The sequence below is a fragment of the Myotis yumanensis genome, unplaced genomic scaffold, assembly GCF_028538775.1.
Source record: "Myotis yumanensis isolate MYYU_CA2020_CCGP unplaced genomic scaffold, mMyoYum1.0.hap1 SCAF_4, whole genome shotgun sequence".
NCBI lineage: Eukaryota > Metazoa > Chordata > Mammalia > Chiroptera > Vespertilionidae > Myotis > Myotis yumanensis.
Genome location: NW_027223755.1, coordinates 108,775,781 through 108,794,847, shown reverse-complemented (window position 1 = coordinate 108,794,847; position 19,067 = coordinate 108,775,781). Strand labels below are relative to the sequence as shown.

Genomic DNA, 19,067 nt, shown 5'->3' with positions numbered 1-19,067 from the left:
AAGGAATTCCTAGAAGAAATGGGCTTAGCAAGCTAAGGAAGGGCCCTTGGAGCTTGAAAACAAAGCTTTAGTTCTCCTCCCTTAACGTCTAATTGTTTTAACTGATTATAGGAATTAAAGATTTATGGCTCTTAGAGATTTAAAGTCTCTCATCTAATTTCCAGCCTGAGTCAGAGCACAGACCTAACTATCTAATGGAATGTGAGGTCAGTAATCTTGTGGGAGAACTCAGATAGGTCACCAGTTATGAGCCTTTATCTTAGCTTCCTCCAAAAAGGTTGTGGCTGTCTACTCAAGGAAAACATGGGAAACTTACAGGGGCTCCTAGCTGCTGTCTGAGCAGCTATCATTCTTGAGGACCTTGGGCATCACTGTAGTCAGCTGCAGAGGAGAGGCCTACAACGCCCAGGTGAGACAGGCACTTTGTCTGGAGTCTAGCTCATGTTTAGGCGACCCATCCTGTGGTTCTTCCTAGTTCATGAGAATAGTGGGAAATACATGCTCAGCAAGTAGCAAAATCTCTACACTGACTCTATGACCCATGGAGTTGAAACTTAGAAAGTGGAAACCACTGGAACCCTTTATACCAAAACAGTAAATCAAATGCAATACTGTGTATCTTTGGGGAAATTGTGGAGTCTTGTTCCACCGTAAAAGGCTGCTGTGGCTGAGTGCCTCCCCCAAATTCACATAGGGTGTGAGCCCAAGGCTAATCCTACCCTGGAATTAGAGCCAACCATTATTTGGGACAATAGCAATGGCTACTCTCACAGGCCAGCTGCACAAGAATAGCTGTGGACTCACAAAAGATCTCACTAGTTGTGGGAGAGAAGAGTGAACTGGTACAAGACTGAAACTCTCTTTAGCTACTAGCATCAGCTTTTGTTACCTTAGACAAGGTCTCTTCTTAATAGAAGGCATTCATCAAATTATGGCAAAAACCAATGAGAGTCATTTATTGCAGACATTTATTTCACATATAAGTTTTCAAGAAGACATCTAAGTGAACATCAATACAAAACAATGAACAGACACTTATATTTGGAATAAATTCAGACAGGGCAAAGGCTTGTAGCTACACCAGTCACTCAGACACTACTGGCCTTGCGGCTTTCACAGTTGAGTCTTGTCTGTCACTGGGCACCAGACCTCACAAGATAGGCTTTCTTTACTCAGCCAGCTACCTGCAATTGGCTAACAAGGTGACTCGGGGTGTCTGTAGGAGAACACACGCCATCTTTCCTTCTCGCTTGAGCAAGCTCCTGGGCTGCGCACAGCATCCTTCTGCCTGAAGTGGGCAGTGGGCTCACTGGCAGGGCAGCCAGTTCTTACAGACTCTCCCTCATCCACATCGTGCTCCACAGCCTCACAGAACCTTAGAGTCAGAGCAGTCTGGGCAATCAAGTCCAACCTCTCTTCAGATAAGCAGCTTCGGCCAGAGAGAGGTTCTGATCTGTAGAACAACTCAGTAAGTGGCAGCAATAGGATTAAAACTTGTCCCTTTGGCTTCTGGTCCAATGCTCACGCCACCATGGCAGGCAGCCTGGGCTGGGTAAATATATGTGTTAAGTTTTCCTCTTTAAAGAAGTAAAGTTTCCTTCCAGATGAATAAATTAGGCTGTTTGTGTAATAAAATCAATAGTAAGAACTGGAGGTATTTGTGAGAGTAACAAAGCAAGCCTAGCCAGAGAATATAAGCCAGTTTCCAAAGTGCCTTGGGAAAGGTGTCAGAAAAGAAAATGCCTGTTTATTTATACCATTTAAAAAACATAGGATTTGAAACAATTTTCAAAGAAAGAAGACAGGATTAAATAAATATAGGTTTTAGGTAGATGGTTAAGGTAGGTTGTAAATTTTGTTGGGCTTTCTAGCAGGAGAACAAAAGGAGAAAAACAGTAAGTTATAAAAATCACAGTGTTTTTAAAAATAACTCCCCCCCACCCCCCCTCAGGATTAGAGCTGCAGCGCTGGTACTGAGCTCTAAAGCAAGCTTTCTCTACAGTGGTCATAAAGGCAGTGCTATGTGGTAGAAAAGACACCACTCACTTTGACTTTCAGACTCCTGCTGCAAAAGGATACAATGCAAGGAGTCTTGTTGAATGGTGGGCAGGACCTTCTGTCTCCTCAGAACAGAGACAACCTTCATTAAGTTAACTTTAATACATGTCTCAGCAGCCCATTTGCAATCAGGAGTATCTGCAAGGGAACCCAAACTCCACCTGAGCTTGATCCCAGACATCTGAGACGACAACAGAATCAGTCTCTCCCACAGGAGAGACTGGGTGGGAACCTTTCTGCCACTAGGGAAGTCTGAGAGACAGAGGGAAAGAACACGATTTTAGGCGTTAGAAAAACACTTTTGCAAGTGAAGGTGGTTTTCTCATGATTGAGTCACTGACCTTTATAACTTGCATGTAATTGGCATTACCTTTTGCTGCAATACTTCCTCTGCCATATTTCAAAGTCCTTGAGTACAGGCACTGTGCTTCCTTTTTCATTTTTGCATCCCTCACTGTGCCTAAAACATGGCCTTAACACACAATGGTGCTTAATAAATATTTCTGAACAAATCACCTTTCCTGAATCATTCGTCAGCCAATATAATTATCAATCCTATATACGTATTACTAAGTGGTGACTTCTATTAATGTGCACCTTCTCTAGAGTTGGAATTCCAGGTCTATACAGTGTAAGCACACGCCTCTGACACTAACACATCTTATTGTGCTCGCTCAGCACACTACCAACACGAAGCTGCACTTACCATTAAGTCTATGATTTAGACAACACACACCTGAGACCAATACAATAATGTATGTCAACGGTAACTGAGAAATAAAAACGATTAATAAAAGAAAAAAAATAAAAGAAAACCTGACAACACAGAGGAAGTTAATCTATTCAGATGTGAATAAGCATAACATTTCCAAGTGTAAAGGAGGACATTTATCAACGTTTTCCTGAGTCACCTGCCTTCCAGCAGGCCACACCCTATACTGGCACCCTAACTACCTACCCCTCTTGGTACTCTGCTGAGCAAGTTTCAACAGATTCAAACATAGTCAAAGGAAAAATATTATCTCCAGATGTGTTCAAATAAGAGAGCATATGACAAAGGAAAGGAGAGATAAGATCAGAAGAAGCGTGTACCCACAACCCTGACTCTGGTTATCTTTCTACCAAAATATGACTTCTCCCTCCCAAAGCAACCAGCCTTGGATGACCAAATTTCATCTAATTTCCAGAAAGGAGTGAACTATTTATCCATCTGAACCCTTCCTTCACTATTTATTGGGCTAGTGCTAGGGGGTTATCAGAAAGATTTTTCAGATAAACAGGTAAATGTAGAAAACACTAATGTGTTCTGGATTGGAAGTTTCTGCAAATATTTCTTTCACTTAATGAGCTATAGAATTGTATAAAATACTCAGGGCTCTCCAGTGAGGGTCATGATGCTATAAATAAGGTCTAGAAGCCTCAGAAAAAAGAATATTTAACAAACAGCCCTGGAAGTGCTGGTCTGGACAGAGGTGGCTATCTGATCTAAAGCAGGCCTAAGGAGTCCTACTGGTTTTAGAAATATTTAATGTTTCAGGTCTCTACTTCTTTCTACCTCCTTAAAGTTTTAGAAAACTATGATTGTATAATATTATACTAAAGTGTGGGGTTGGGAGGCATAAATATGCCAACACACATCATGTTTTAGATAAGAACCAGAGAAGTTATAGGGAAGAACTAGAAAGTATCTGAAATCCTTTACTTTAATGAGACACACCCATGAACATGCAGCCTAGTCAATGTGAGGAGAGTGTGCTGGCTCAGAAGAGCGGATAAGAGCACCTAGAACATGAAGAGGTAAGTGTAGGACATGTGGGAAACAATAACAGGGACTGGATTCTTATAGGCTGGAAAGCAGCAGCCAAGGGGATTCAGTCTTCGGGGACAGAAAAGGTTGGTATACAGAGGATTATGGGTGATCATTTGCTTCTCATCTCTACGGAGGGCAAGGCATTGCTAACATGACTTCAGGGACATCACAGAGATTCTACCCTCGCTATTCAGATCAACTTCTTGACACAAAAACGGTATACAAAAAGACTTCTGATGAAAGTCATAAAACCTTTAGTCTCCTTTGTGGCTATCTTCAAAACCAAAATGGACTTGATGTTGGACTCCTGAAACTTCTACTCAAGCATGAAACTCTGTGGTCAAGTTGCATCCAGAATCTCATATGGTAGATAACAAAAAAACCTTTCAGCATCTTTCATCTCCTTGAAAACAACTCTCACCTACATGGAAGGATCTTGAATGTTGCTGGACATAGCAATCCCATAGCAGTAGCCTCAGCATATTGAAGATAATTCCATTCTGAACTCAGACAATTTATGTTCTCCCCTTTATTAAAGGAGAAGCTGATCAAGTTAGAGGCAGAGGTGGGAATAGGATCCAAGTCTTTATTTAATTCTCAAACTTATCTTGGGAATTACTTTATAGCTAATCAAAGATCCCAAGAGTGAGATCAGGGTAGGATGGCTAAAGGGACATTGAGGAACAGAAGAGATCGTATCAAAAAGTCTTCCTGAAGTCATCAGTTCTCCCCTTATGTGGATTCTCTGGGGAATACATGGATGGAGGATGTGGCAGGAGCTTTTCTCTCACATGGACCTCCCGATGTTTGGTCAGAACAGAGACCTTACTGAAATGTTTGCCACAGTGGGCACACCCATAGGGCTTTTCTCCAGTGTGCATTCTCCGATGTTCTCGAAATCGTGTACAGTTATTGAAACTCTTTTCACAATCCATGCATTTGTAGGGATTCTCTCCAGTGTGGACTCTGCGGTGGGCACTGAAATGAGAACTGTTGGTGAAGCTTTTCCCACACTCTTCACACTGATAGGGTTTCTCGCCTGTGTGAGTTCTCTGATGTATGATGAGACTTGAGCTCTGACTAAAGCACTTCCCACACTCTCCACAGCTGTAGGGCTTCTCTCCTGTGTGGATTCTCTGATGGGCACCAAAGTTTGAGGAGTCATTAAAGCTTTTCCCACAGTCAAGACATTTAAAAGGTTTTTCTCCTGTGTGGATTCTTTGGTGTCTGATGAGGCTCCTGCTTCTAACAAAGCACTTCCCACAGACACTACACTTATAAGAGTTTTCCTTCTGGTGGGTCATCCGGCACAGAAGACGAGCACTCCTTCCAAAGCTTTCTCCATACTTTAGTAGTCTGTAGGGTCTCTTCCCCATGAAAGGCCTCTGATGCACTACAGCTTTCCCTAAATCTCTAGGCTGAGACATCAGCTTTCCCTGTCTGATTCCTTGATGGTTTTCCCATTGTGTTCCTGAGATACATTCTTTTTTACAATATTTACCTGGATCAGTATTCTGGGAGATAATTCTTTTAGACTTTTCTATCAGTGTTTTGTGCTGCTCCATGTCCTTATATATTACCTGTGTTGCATCCTCCTTGATATTACCTCCAATTTCAAAATCTGAAAAAAAGACAATAAAAATTTCAGAGCAGTCCTATATTAACATAAACATGGCCTTCAAGGCTTCATCTGTTAGGATTCCATGTACACTTCACTGGCTTCAGGTCCTTTTACTCTTCCCTGATTCATTATGCCTTATTTTCATTCAGTTCTAAGAACATTCAATAATACCTAGTTCAAAGTAGGCCTTCAGAAATGTCTTCTGAATTGAATTGCTCCTCATCTATGTCCTAATTAAAATGGGAGCAACTTGTCTTATCTCTCCAAAGTTCCTCTTTAATTCATCCTGATTTCAAAGTATCACTTCTATCCTAAAATACAGTATATTACACTAGTGTATAGAGTAGATTCTAGTGATCAAGTCCAAATTTCTCAATGGACTTTTAAGTTCATCAATATTTAATCATATCCTACCCAAGAGTACTTCTTTTTTCTCCTTGAATGTTCCGGTCACTGTTTTTCTGGCTGTTTCACACAAACCACACTAATTCAACCTTAGTTTTCACTGTTCTCCAAACTAGAATGATCTTCTCCTTACTCTTTCAGCTATTGCCTATGTTCACTACAAGGTACATCTTGGATCACAACTTTTTCTAGAAGTTCTCTGGATAGTGAAGAGACACAGGCTTTGGAATCAGACGGCTCTGGTTCTGATTCTGTCCTGGTCACTTAATTATGTGGTTTTACTTAACTTTTTTTACTATGAAAAATTCAAACATACAGAAAGGTAGAGAACTGTACATACAATCAGCTTCCATGAACCACTCACCAGCTTTAACAATGATCTCTCATTGCCAATTTTGTTTTATCTCTATTCCTATATGCTCCCTGTCCCCTCTACCCAGATTATTTTGAAGCAAACTTCAGACACTGTATTATTTCATTCATAAATATTTCAAAAGCTGTGTAACTTAGGCCAGGCTTGGGTGATTATCAAACCTTTGTTCATAAGCATTTTGCTATACTGCCTTGTTTCTACTTGCCAGTTTCAACATTACTTTACTTCCACATATTGAGTTGAAACTCCTGGAATACATCCGTCCCAAGTGGGACAGCTGTGGCATGAGCTGTGGGGAGGAGGCAGCCATCAATCATTCCATTAATTCAAGTAAAAAGCCCTGGCAATGCCACTGTTCAATTAGCAGTTCTTTTGAAGCATTCTGAGTGGGTCTAATGCTGCTTTGGAATCTGGAGGAAGTCATAGCCTAGTAGTAGTTGGTTCAGACAGAGCCTGATAATTTGATGACAGATCTGGAGTTCAACTTAAAAGACAAGATTCACAAGAGATAGTACCACAGGACTTTGTTTCCAGAGTTATTAACCAGGGTAGGACTTAACAATTTCAGCCTTCATACTACAATTTCCAACATAAAACTACCAGAGAGCATGTGTATGAATGTCCTCCTTCTCTAATGTTTACTTTGAATTAACACAGAGTTTTGAAATGGAAATAATAACAGGTAAGGACAGAAAGGTAAGAGCCCAGATTAAGGATGGCTGGTGGAACATTAATACAAGGCCACTAGAGAAAACTGGTCTGGAGACATTTACAGCAGTCTAGCCAACAGACACAAAGACTGAACTAGGGTATGGGCTACAGGAACTAAAGAGGGGACAGATGGAAGTTCTACAATAGTTAAAAAAAAAGTGTTACTGCCTGGATGTAAATAATGCGAGAGAAGGCATAAAAAATATCTCTGAAGTTTTAAGTGTGGAGGACCTATAGGAAGACATAGGGAAGAGCCATGGGGTAGGAAGGATGGTGATTTTAATTTTGAAAATTTAAGTCTGATGAGATGCTCACAAGGGTTTCCAATAGTTAGTGGGAAATACCCAGGTGGAGCTGAGAACCAGGATAAAGCCTCTCTCTCTCATTTGGTCTCTGCCTGTCCTTTTTCTCATGCATATCACACATCACTGAGACATTTCTGTTTTGGGCTTAGTGACACCCTCTTTCACCTGAGTTTTTCTCATGTACAATTCCAAATTTTCTCCCCCACAAAATTTTTAGGAGATATAAAACATTGCTTGATTCATACAGAAAAAACTGAGGCTGAAATCCCCAAAACTGAATCACTAGAATGTAAGCTCCTTCCTTGAATAGAAGCACCATGAACATACAAACTTTGTTTTACTTTGCTATATCCCCTGTCCCTCAAACTGCACAGGACACTCAAATATTTAATGAGTAAATACTCCCAAATGACATACAAGATCTACTAATTTTTCAGTAAATCACACTCTCTTTTAGACTACAACCCCTCGATGATCCTTACCATTTGGGTTTTGCAGTAGACCTGGAGGTCCCTGGAATTCTGACTCTTGTTCAATTTCTTCCTCACTCATTCTCTCGCTGCCAGAATCTTCTACTATTTCCTCTTGTGAGGTCTCCTCAAGTTCCCAGCCTGTAGGTTCCTGGGGTTCAATCTCAATATCCTTTCTTTCTTGCCTTGAAGATGGTAGGACTTCTTCTGGGGTGCTGGTGGAGGGGACAGATGCCCGAGAGTTTATCAGGGCATCCATTTCCTTGTAGAAAGCACAGGATTCTAGCACGTGACCATTTTTCACTTTGCGGTAGCTCTTCTGAAGGCTTTTGAACTTGGTCCTGCACTGTTCTGGTGTCCGGAGGAAACCACACTCCCGCAGCTGTTCCGCCACAACCCCATACAATTTGCTCTTCCTATGGCAGGACTGAAGTGCTTCATAAAACCGAGTCTCACGGAGGATATCAAGAAAAGTCTTGGTCTCCTCATAGCCCCAGTGTACACCTGCCATTCAAGGATAAAGTTCAAAGATATAAGAAAAGGCGTTTGTAGCTTCTATACAAAATTACAAAATATAAGAAGTAAAAGAAAACAAATCCCATTCACAGTAGCAACAGGAACTATGATATGCCTGGTATAAGCTTTGCCAAAATGAGATCTATATAAAAAATCTATAATATTTTAAGACATAAAAGAACTAGAAAAAATGAAGAGATAGGAGGAAGAATCAAGTTGTACTGATATCAATTCTCAGATGAATCTATAAAGTAAAAATTCCAATAGGATTTTTAACTGAAATCGATAAACTGATCTCAGTTTACTTGGTAGAGTGAAAATGCAGTCCCCCAACCTAACACTCCTCTGGTGATTAAGGATTTAGCTGTCTTTTCAAGTTAAGAATAATGGTCTGGGACACCCAGTAGGAACTTTCCCCCAAAGCTCCTATCACTGTTTTCACCAGTCTTCTTTGAAGAGCAGAACTATGTTCATTAGAGTAGTTTTTGAGGTCACCGAGTCCTCTATTTTGAGAGATGAAATGTTCTGTAAGACAAGCAGATGTCCGGCTTTTATAGCAGAACAAAATTTTCTAGGACATGTCGGAATACAGTTTGTACACTCTACTTTTTGTGTTTTGTAAGCAGGAAAAAGTCACTTCTATCCTTACCATACTGGGTGGTCTCTTCCAGTCCCTCACTGGATTCCTGTATTTGAGACCACTCTATGTCAGTGGATTTCCAGATTGGTGAATACCTGTGCATGCTTAACGTATCTTTCAATCTTTTTCCTGAGAGCTATTTCTTTTGAACAGGTACAGTCATGCATACAGTCCCAGCTCTCCTGCCTGATTTATTTTTCTGTTCTGAGAACTTACCTTTTCATAAGGTAGAGAAATATTACTAGTAACAGTGATACCAGGCAATGTTTTATTGCATGTTAACATTTGCAGAATGCCTCCATGCATGTCATCTCACTTAACTAACAACCCTGGCATTCTCAGTCATACTTGACAGATGAGAAAACTGAAGCTCAAAGTACTCACATGATGTGTCTACTGTCACAGTTATTAACTGGCAGTTAAGTCCTGCATGTCCCAGCACCCACACTACACCAGTTTTATTTTGTATGGTGCATGGTATAGCTTCTTCTGTCCTTTTAATTTCAATGTCTCTGTGTTATTATATTTAAAACGTATCTCTTGTAAGCAACATATAGTTGTTTTTTTAAGTTTGAAATTGAAGATATATTTGGGTTTACATCTACCTCTTTCTCTCCTTTCTTGTCTTCTTTTAGAATTTCATTTTTTACTCTTTTTTTAGTTACACACTCTTTCACTGTTTATTCTAGATAGTATCACTACAATCTCACACACTTGACTGCTTTATACCAAGTCTCAGATAATGTTAGATCCTTAGAGCCCTCTGACTCCATTTCTCTTCCTTCCATAGGTCCCAAGTACTCAAAATCCATGCTGTGCTCCAACCTCAAAAAGAACCCTCCATGGCCACTCAGTGCTATACTAAAACTGCACTGGGGGCAGCAACAGACACCTGAGAACACTATTAGTTATGCGACCAGTCACAGTGATCGAGGCAAAGTGTGCATGACAGCACTCCTCAGGCCTGGTCACTTCTGGACTATTCTTTTCCCCACAAGACCACAATCATCCATTTTCAAACCAAACAAGCAAAATACTTACCACTCAGGTTCTGAAACAAGACAGGGGTACCACGCATCTCAGACTTCCGGATAAATTCGATGCCCGTTTCCTCACTATCAGATTCTTCTGCAGCTTCCTCCTCCTCCATCAGACTGATCTGTTCTTTAGCACCGACACCAATTCTCTTTAGTCGAGGGAGAGACACAATCTCTTTTGGCTTGTCAGTGGGTGACACATGAGCTGCAGGGTTCAACAATGCGTCCATGTCCTCAAAGAAGGCACAGGGCTCGAGCACGTGACCGTTTCTCACTTTTCGGTAGCTCTTCTGGAGACTTTTGAACTTGGTCCGACACTGTTCCGGAGTTCGGAGAAAGCCACACTCTCGCAACCATTCAGCTACAGCGCCATACACCTGACTATTTCTGGGACAAGCCTGAAGTGTTTCATAAAAGCGAGATTCTTTGAGAATTGCGAGAAATGTCTTCGTTTCCTCATAGCTCCAATGCACACCTGCTATCTTTTCATCTTCTAAGCCCCACTGTTGCTGCTCTCTCCGCATCTTCCCTGCATTCCTTGCAGGAATCTGAACAGCATGAACTGACTTATCCTTGATGCAGTTGCTTCGTAGGCTATTCCTTTTATTAGAGTAATGCATCCATAGCTCCTTTCTTTGCTCCACCTGGGCTATCTTGTTAGAAGTAGATACTGCACTTCCTATAGTGAGAGAAACATACTTCATACTAGACGTAGAGATCATTCATGACTGCTGCCCACCTTCTGCTGCAGCATGCTCTCCTGGACCACTGTCCTTCAAAGATCTTGTCCAATCACCTTTCTTCTAGGGTCCTCCTCCACCATGACAGTGCACACTATAGTTACTGGTACATGAGTTCTCTGGCACAATCATCTACTAACTCATATTATCATTTTACTTCCCATGTATGTACCACTTATTTCCCCAGCTGGTTCTTAAAGGAAAACCTTTAAGGGTAAGAAACGTATTTTATTACCTCATGGTATCTAATGCTGTGCTAGGTTCAGAGTATGCTCCTGACCAATATTTGTTATTTATAAAATAAAGTGTGCTTATATCTGCTTCCCACATCTCCCCACCCCAACAAAACACACATACACACACACTGGGCTATGAGAAATGAGAAGTAAGAATTCCTGGACACATGTGGCAAGCTAAATAGGAAAGTGATGTAAGAATCGGGAAGCAAACTGAGAATATGTTATTGTACAATACTATAGAGAGCAACTTGTCTTAAATGTGCGACCTAGCTCCACTACTGACTTTATTTTTTTGATCAGGGAAGTTTCTTAATTTCTCTGAACCTCAGTTTCCTAGGGAATATCATCATCTATTCAAAGAAGTGCTGGGAATATTAAGTGAATGACCATCTCTGAAGTGTCCAATGCCCACTAAGTTTGTAATAAAATTTAGCTTTCTTCTCTAGGTAACACACAAAGCGGCTTCAGGGAATTCTTCTAGAGAAACAGCATCAGATCAAACCTTCTGGAAGAACCTGGAGATGGAAGTTTGCTCTTTATTTTCACACGAGAGAAGTAAGTGTAGGGACAACGTGAGCTCAACATCTATAAGGACTAGGCTGGCAACGGAACGGCATGAGGTGGCAGCTCAGCACGAGCTCTCTTATTCTGTGGGTCCATGGTGCTTGGCATTTGCTATTTCAAGAGATACTGGAAATCCAGATTTACAAACTGAATTTAAATTTAAAATGCTGTGCAAGGCCAAAATATGTGTATAAGCTAGATAATGAGCCATTAGTTTATAATCTATGATAAAAAATTAGGGCAGGGGTCTCTGGGCCTGGGTCTTTATGATTATATGTGAAGGTGCTGGGCTAAATCTGTACTCAAGTATGGTCCTTACCCCACTCCTGCAGAGTTTACAAAGGACTAATTCAGCATTTAGTAGGTCTGGATGCTGTGTGATCCAAGACAACATTAGGAAACATCCATCGTGTACACAACTAGGTGGAGGGCTGGGATGCACGCTGTTTTGGGAAGAGTGCTTTGTTACTGGTGTGTCATCAGTTGGTCTTTTAAAAAAAATTGCTTTCTATATAAACAACTGTTGGTTTATCTTATTCATTCAGTTTGACATGCTCCATTTTATAATCTCTATACTTTAGTGTTGCGTTTTATGTATACTTTTATGTAGCGTTGTCCAATGGAACTTTATGACGGAAATGATCTATAACTGTGTTGTCTATTACAGCTACCGGATTCCTTAAATGTGGCCACTGCCACTGAGGAACTGAATTTTTAACTTTATCTAATTTTATAAATTTAAATAGCCATATGCGACTAGTGGCTACCGTATGAGATAGCACAAAGCATCTCTAGTGTATATTAGTGCATGTTTTAGGCCTATAATTTTAGTTATATGTAGTCTTTGACTTGTAGTTTGCATATGAATGAAGTCCTACTGCTAAAGCAGAGTTTGCTTGTAAAGTGACACTTCAGTGGTGATATGTGCCTGCAAATTTATGCTATTTAAATAATTCACAACACACTATTGAGGTTATTGTATTAAAATTACTTTTTTTCTATTTATAAGATTTCCATCCACATAACAAATATTTGCTGGGCACCCACCCATGTGTCAGGCCCTGTGAAAATTGTTGGGTTTACTATAGTAAAACAAAAACAAATCCCTAAGAGACCTTGTGAATGGAGTCTTTAGTCTAGAAGATGTGTATAAGTTTACACTGAGATAATATAAATATGACAGTCACATATAACACCTCTCCAATGTTTTAGTCACTAAATTATAAGCATATAAATTTTAAACTGGAACAAAGGAATGAGTGAGGTAAGAGACGATGGATACGTGGTTACTAGGTCTAGTAAGCTAGATTGCAAAAATGATTCGACAACCCATGAAAATCTTTAAAGTGTTAACATTTATAACTATTTTATCATCAGTAGAATGCATATGTTATAAATCCCCAAATCTTTTATCCAAAAAGAGAAAGAATCCTTACCCAAGGAGACCATGTTCCCAACACTCTCCTCCCTAATATCCTGGTAGAGGTCTCCGTGAGCCGGAATCTGATGCACACTCTTTTTGTAGGAAAAACCTCTCGTCAAGTGGACATCTTTCACTGGTCCCTGTAACAACACTAACAGCAATGACTACCAAGATAACCATATGGGTCTTTGAAGGATGAACAATATTGAATAAAGCACAGAAGGGCCTTAAAGAAGAATTAAAATCAAGGAACCAAGTGTACATTAGGGCCAAATGAAACAAAAGATACTATAAAGAATCATAAGACAGATGATCCACCAATGTGTCCCCCATTACTCAGAAAAATGTCCAATATTTTCTGAAAAAGGAACAAGGGGGAAAAGGTCTCTTGGTTGGAGTATAAAAATTTGAGGACACGGGGGGGAAAAAAGGACACTTATGTAATACCCTTTGTAATACTTTTAGCAAAAAAAAAAAAAAAAAAAAAAAAAAAATTTGAGGACAGTGAAGGCCCAGGAAATCATTGCGACTGAATACCCTAGAAAGGAAGTCCAGGAAGGACAATACAACTTACCTGAGACCCAACAGGAAGTTTCGTGGTTGTTACTTTCTGATCTATGGTGTTCCATTCTTCATCAGGGATGGGAACCCATGGAGAAGGGCGAGCTGTAACAGAAAGAATCAATTAGTGTGCGGGCTCTGGCCCTTTAATTCATGCTGCTTCTCCTCTTAAGAAATGAGCATGTTACAAAAAAGCAACAAATACAAACTGATTATTTTCTCCATGAATTCAGAACTATGCCTGAAACCATGGTAACTTAAAGCAGGACTCACAAATGCCAATGCTTTTAGGGAGTAAGCCGATACAGCCCATCAGGAAAGGGGCCAGGCAAGGTGTGTGGGGAATGAGAGAGCACATGTCCCATTGAAAGGGTACAGCAATGCTCAATCCCAGATGATGCTTCTTTGTGAGACTATGGACCCAGGATAGCCAAGCTTCTAATTTTTTTCAAGAGAAGTCAGAAATCTGGACTTTTGTGCAAAATAACAAAAGTCTTAATCTTGAGAACTAAAACCAACCAACCAAACAAAACCCCCAAACCAAAAACACTTTTGTAGGTGAAACAAAACAAGTCTGACTTGGCATGTGCACGACCTGTTTGCAACTTCTAGTATCAGTTAATCCCCATCAGTAGCTGAAGAAGTTACATGGTCCTGGACACTACAGGCAATACACCCCTTGAAAGATGGAATGAAGATATACAAACTTATAATCAGCAAGTCTGTAGTCTAACTTCTACTTATGAACTGACTATCCAGGGAAAACTTCCAGAATAAATATTACTGTGACCAAGAATTCAAAAGCTTGTTACACTACTTTTCTATAGAAGCAAATCAAATTACTTCCTTGGAAACTTATTATTCCCTTAGACACACACATGGCTGAAATCACAGGTCTTCTTTTAGAATTCACTTGAGATATTTATCCCTCAAATTTTCTATCCTGCACACTCCTAAGTACTTCAACAGACCAAACTTTCCACTTTAGGAATTCCTTATCATTTTGGGATGTCAAAATCCAGAAATACCATGAATTTACTGTACTAAGCTTATCAGCTAAAGTAACTGGGAGTATTTAATCCACATGATAAGGGAATTTAGATACTGATGAACACATACTAGAAACTTCAGAAACCATTAACATTTGCAATGCATTCTATCATAATATGAATTTTGGGAGGGAAAAGGAAGTACAGTATACAGTACTGGATCTTGTCTTTTGGTGAGGAGTTGTGTAAGTCAGATTTAAGGTTTAACAATAATCATGCGATTATGGAAGAAAGGAAACTAACATTAACTGAGCACTAGTGTGTATTGGCTTTCTTACACTGCCTCATTTAATCTACACCAACCTTATTATTTTCCTTTTACAAATGACAGAATGGAAGTTTGAGAAGTTACCTGACAAAGACCACAGATAAAGAATGGCAGAGTTGGGTTCTGAACCCAGGTTGTCTGTCACTTCTATGTATTAATCTCCTGTTAATATGACTTGCCCAAGATCAGAGAGGGAGGGGCAGAGAGGATGTAAGCCTATGTCTTTACAGGAGGTTCAGTGATCTTTCCGTTCTTCTCTTTCAGCCTGACACCACATTGCCAGGGATGGAGAGATCACTGTGGACTGCAAAGGACAGGGTGCTCATTTCCTCGTGTCTGACTTGATTTGTGAATGTCTGGGGCAGCTATGAACATCAGCAGCCCCTTCTCTATGAAGTCCTATGTTTATCCTTCTCATATGCCAATTACATAGTGCCTAACTTATAAGTCAATTTTTGAAAATAAATGTCTTATTTCCCTTTCCAAACAGTTTTCAAGTTCTTTGTAGTCAGCCAAGAAGACATCCACATATACACATGGCAGGACTAAAATTGTCATAGAGATGTTTAAGTAACACTGCAAGACTTCAAGGCCAGCTTGGGCAGTCTAAGTTCCTAGGTTCAATCTTTAAGATCCCTTTTACTTATGCTGCACATATTCCCAACTATTGAAGTCTTTCTCCCCAATATTCAATTTATTCTCAAATATGTATTGAGAGGACAGTACTCTGAGCAAGTCACAGGTTAAGACTACAAAACAAATCTGCCATGGTCTGCCCTTGGCATCTCTGAGCTCTTACCATTCTTGGGTAAGGGCCGCTGCTCTCTCTTTGGGGTCAGCTGCTCCTGGTGTCCTGAGTGCAGGCTTCCAGCTTCTTCCCGAGACACCACTCTGGGCTGGGTCTCTGGCAGAAAGTCTGCCACATCCCACACTGCTCCATGTGGGGCTTGTTTCTCTGACTGCACAGGGCTGCAAACCTGGGAAATAAAGCCAAAGCCATAGTAAAAAAAAGGGAGAAAAAGACAGCAAAGAAGGCTAGACGACATGAGAAGGAATGACACTGCGGTCCATTCCCAGTGTAGGCTCTAAGGTCAGTGGGCTAATAGAACTGTCCAGAAGTCTGGACATAAGGGAATGGAGAGTGCTGTTTAGTAACACATAGAGGGGAGATCTGTCAGGTGTGAAGTACACGCCTTCCTGTTATTAAAATAGAGATCATTTGAGTCCTCACATCTACTAGGCTCACAGAGAACTGAGTTATCAGAACACAAATTCACTGGTGAAAGGAAAACATACTAGTAAGCTTAATCTCCACATCTCATGTCTATCCTTGATGGACACAGAAACACGCTGGCAGTCAGACCTTTACACAAATGCAAATCCTGTGCAAGGCGAAACTGCAAATCTTGCAGGATTTCATGAGGTTAATGGAAGGACTGCTGAGAAACAACCAGAAGATCATGCAAAACCACTGACAAATGCAGACCTGGCAGGTAGACTGGAGAAGAGTGACGGGATGATGGCATTAAGGTGGCCTAAGAAGACAGGGACTGGCACAGTGAAGGATTAGAAAGGGCCCAGGGATCACTGCTTAAGTCCTTACCGCCCCCCCCAATAGTCCTCTTCAGGATCAAGCTGAAAAAGTTAAACCCCGTGAAGCATAAATTCTCGCATAGAATTTTTTTGGGGAAACATTACTGCCAAAGACTTGAAACAAAATATTTAGGTGAATATGGCTTAGTTTCATTTGCAAGATCCTATTTCAAGCAAAGCTTTCTGTTCTACTTGCTATTTAAGTGGCTTCACTTTGAAGGTCCTTCATTAGTACCACTATCCTATCTAATAAAAGACAAAAAGGGTAATTGACTGTACCTTCGCTACGCTTCCAATGGGCTAATCAGCAAGATATGCAAATTAACCGCCAACAAAGATGGCGGCCGGCAGCCACGCAGCTGAAGCGAGCAGGAGGCTTGCTTGCTCCAGTGATGGAGGAAGCCAAGGTTCCCCGCCTGCCGTGGCCTGGCTCTGAGCTCCGAAAGCAACAAAGTTTCAATTATAGAAGCTAAACAAACCCCAGATACCTGCTTTCAGCAGGCTGTGGCCTCAGAGCTGCAGCAAGCAGGAGCCAGCTCTCAGCTCCAGTGACAGCAACAAAGTTTCAATTATAGAAGGTAAATAAATCCCAGAATTAAAAAGAAAAAGAAAAAAAGGAGAGGCTGGGAGCTTCAGTCACTGGCCAGCCTGAAAACAGCCCTCAGCCCCTCACCCAGACTGGCCAGGCACCCCAGTGGGGACTCCCACCCTGAAGGGGGTGTGACCAGCTGCAAACAGCCATCAGCCTCTCACCCAGGCTGACCAGGTACCCAAGCAGGACCCCCATCCTGATCTGGGACACCCTTCAGGGCAAACCAGCCGACCCCCACCCGTGCATCAGGCCTCTATCCTATATAGTAAAAGGGTAATATGCAAACTGATCCTAACAGCAGAAAGACTGGGAATGACTGGTCACTATGACACACACTGACCACCAGGGGGTAGATGCTCAATGCAGGAGTTGCCCTCTGGTGGTCAGTGCGCTCCCACATGGGGGAGCTCTGCTCAGCCACAAGCCAGGCTGACGGCTGCCAGTACAGCGGTGGTGGTGGGAGCCTCTCCTGCCTCCTCAGCAGCACTAAGGATGTCCGACTGCAGCTTCGGCCTGCTCCCCGCTGGCAAGTGGACATCCCCTGAGGGCTGCTGGGCTGCCAGAGGGATGTCTGATTGCCATCTTAGGCCCAATCCCCTGGGGAGCAGGCCTAAGCCAGCAGGTGGTCATCCCCCGAGGGGTCCCAGACTGCGAGAGGGCACAGGCCAGGCTGAAGGACCCCTCCCCGCCCCAGTGCACAAATTTTTGTGCACTGGGCCTCTAGTCCTGTATAATAAAAGGATGGTATGCAAACAGACCGAACGGCAGAACTGAACAACCAATCAAAGCGTAATATGCTAATGATATGCTAAGGGTGTTCAACTGCTCACTATGATGTGCACTGACCACCAGGGGGCAGATGCTCTGATAGGTTAGTTTGCTGCTGGGGCCCTGATCAAGACTCAGCGAGGTCCGGACATGCCCTGGAGCCCTCCCTAGTCCCATGGTGCACCAGTGAGGTCCCTCAGCTTGGCCTGTGCCCTCTCCCAATCTGGGACCCCTGGGAGGATGTTAGAGAGCTGGTTTCAACCCGATCCTGCAGGCCACTCCCCTTGGGAGGGTGCTCATGACTGGCGAGTGCTGCTGAGGCCGGGATGAGCTGGAGCAGCAAGTAGGAGCTGCAGACAGCATTGGACTGTGGAGTCGGCCCAACGCCTGCAGCCACCAGAGGGTCCCCACCCGCGCACGAATTCGTGCAACGGGCCTCTAGTCCTTCCATAATGGCGCTTCCTGCCACGCACACCTGCCTCACCCACCCCCCTCTTTCTAACCACGAACCTTTGGAGAACACGCTCTCACCTGCGCTCTCCGCTCTCACCTGCGCTCTCCGTCTCCCAGCCTCTTCCTCCAAGTGGATGACCAGGGCCACCGCCTCCTCTCCGCTCTGCGGACACTGCTGCTGAGCCCGCGCCCGGATCTTCGCCGGCAAAACGCTGAGAAACTGCTCAATGACCAGCAGCTCCAGGATCTGCTCCTTGGAGCGCGTTTCCGGATTCAGCCACCGGCAGCCCAGCTCCCATAGTTGACCGAAGGCCTCGCGGGGCCCGCGCACGTCCTCGTAGCAGAACCGCCTGAAACGTCTGCGGAAGGTCTCGGACCTGGAGCTCCCGGCTCCGCCCGGAACAGGCTCCGGGGCCCACCCGGGGTCCTGCTCCGCCTTCACCACCAGGCACCCCTCGACCTCCAGCGGAGGGTCCATGCTCCACCCCGGGTCAGCCTCACGTCCAGCTCAAAGCGGACACACAAGCCGGCCCTCCGCGGGCACCTGCCTCAGGGGAGCGCGGGCAGTCGGCGTCGGCAGAAACAGGTCCCCCAGGCGGATGGGTGAGATCCACCCGCGGCCCTCGGGACGGTAAAGGCGCACCCCCAGGTCCCCACACCCCGCCTCCCTCCCCAGCAGGGCGCGCTCCCGCCGCTCGGCTGCCCGGGGCGCATTTTCAGCGCCGCCTAGGACTCCGGTGAGGCGGAGAAGACCGAGGGTCCGAGGGGCCGCACCGCCAGGCCGGGGGTGCTGTGCGGGTTCTAAGGGTCTGGCTCCCGGGCGGCGAGGCCCTCGGCGGGAGGGGCCGGAGGTGCAGACCCCGCCGGCCCG

At 43.2% G+C, this 19,067-nt stretch overlaps 1 protein-coding gene across 1 annotated transcript; it reads right to left on the bottom strand.

Annotated features, from left to right (window-relative positions):
• Nucleotides 1-4,440: 4,440 nt before the first annotated feature.
• Nucleotides 4,441-18,827, bottom strand: ZKSCAN2 (zinc finger with KRAB and SCAN domains 2). Its single transcript, XM_070413635.1, has 7 exons — nt 18,294-18,827; nt 15,590-15,767; nt 13,487-13,578; nt 12,926-13,052; nt 9,951-10,625; nt 7,766-8,257; nt 4,441-5,489 (listed from the first exon to the last, which is right to left on the bottom strand). Exons 1-7 carry the CDS (start codon nt 18,672-18,674, stop codon nt 4,567-4,569), a joined length of 2,868 nt encoding a protein of 955 aa, XP_070269736.1. The 5' UTR covers nt 18,675-18,827; the 3' UTR covers nt 4,441-4,566.
• Between the last annotated feature and the right edge of the window lie 240 nt (nt 18,828-19,067).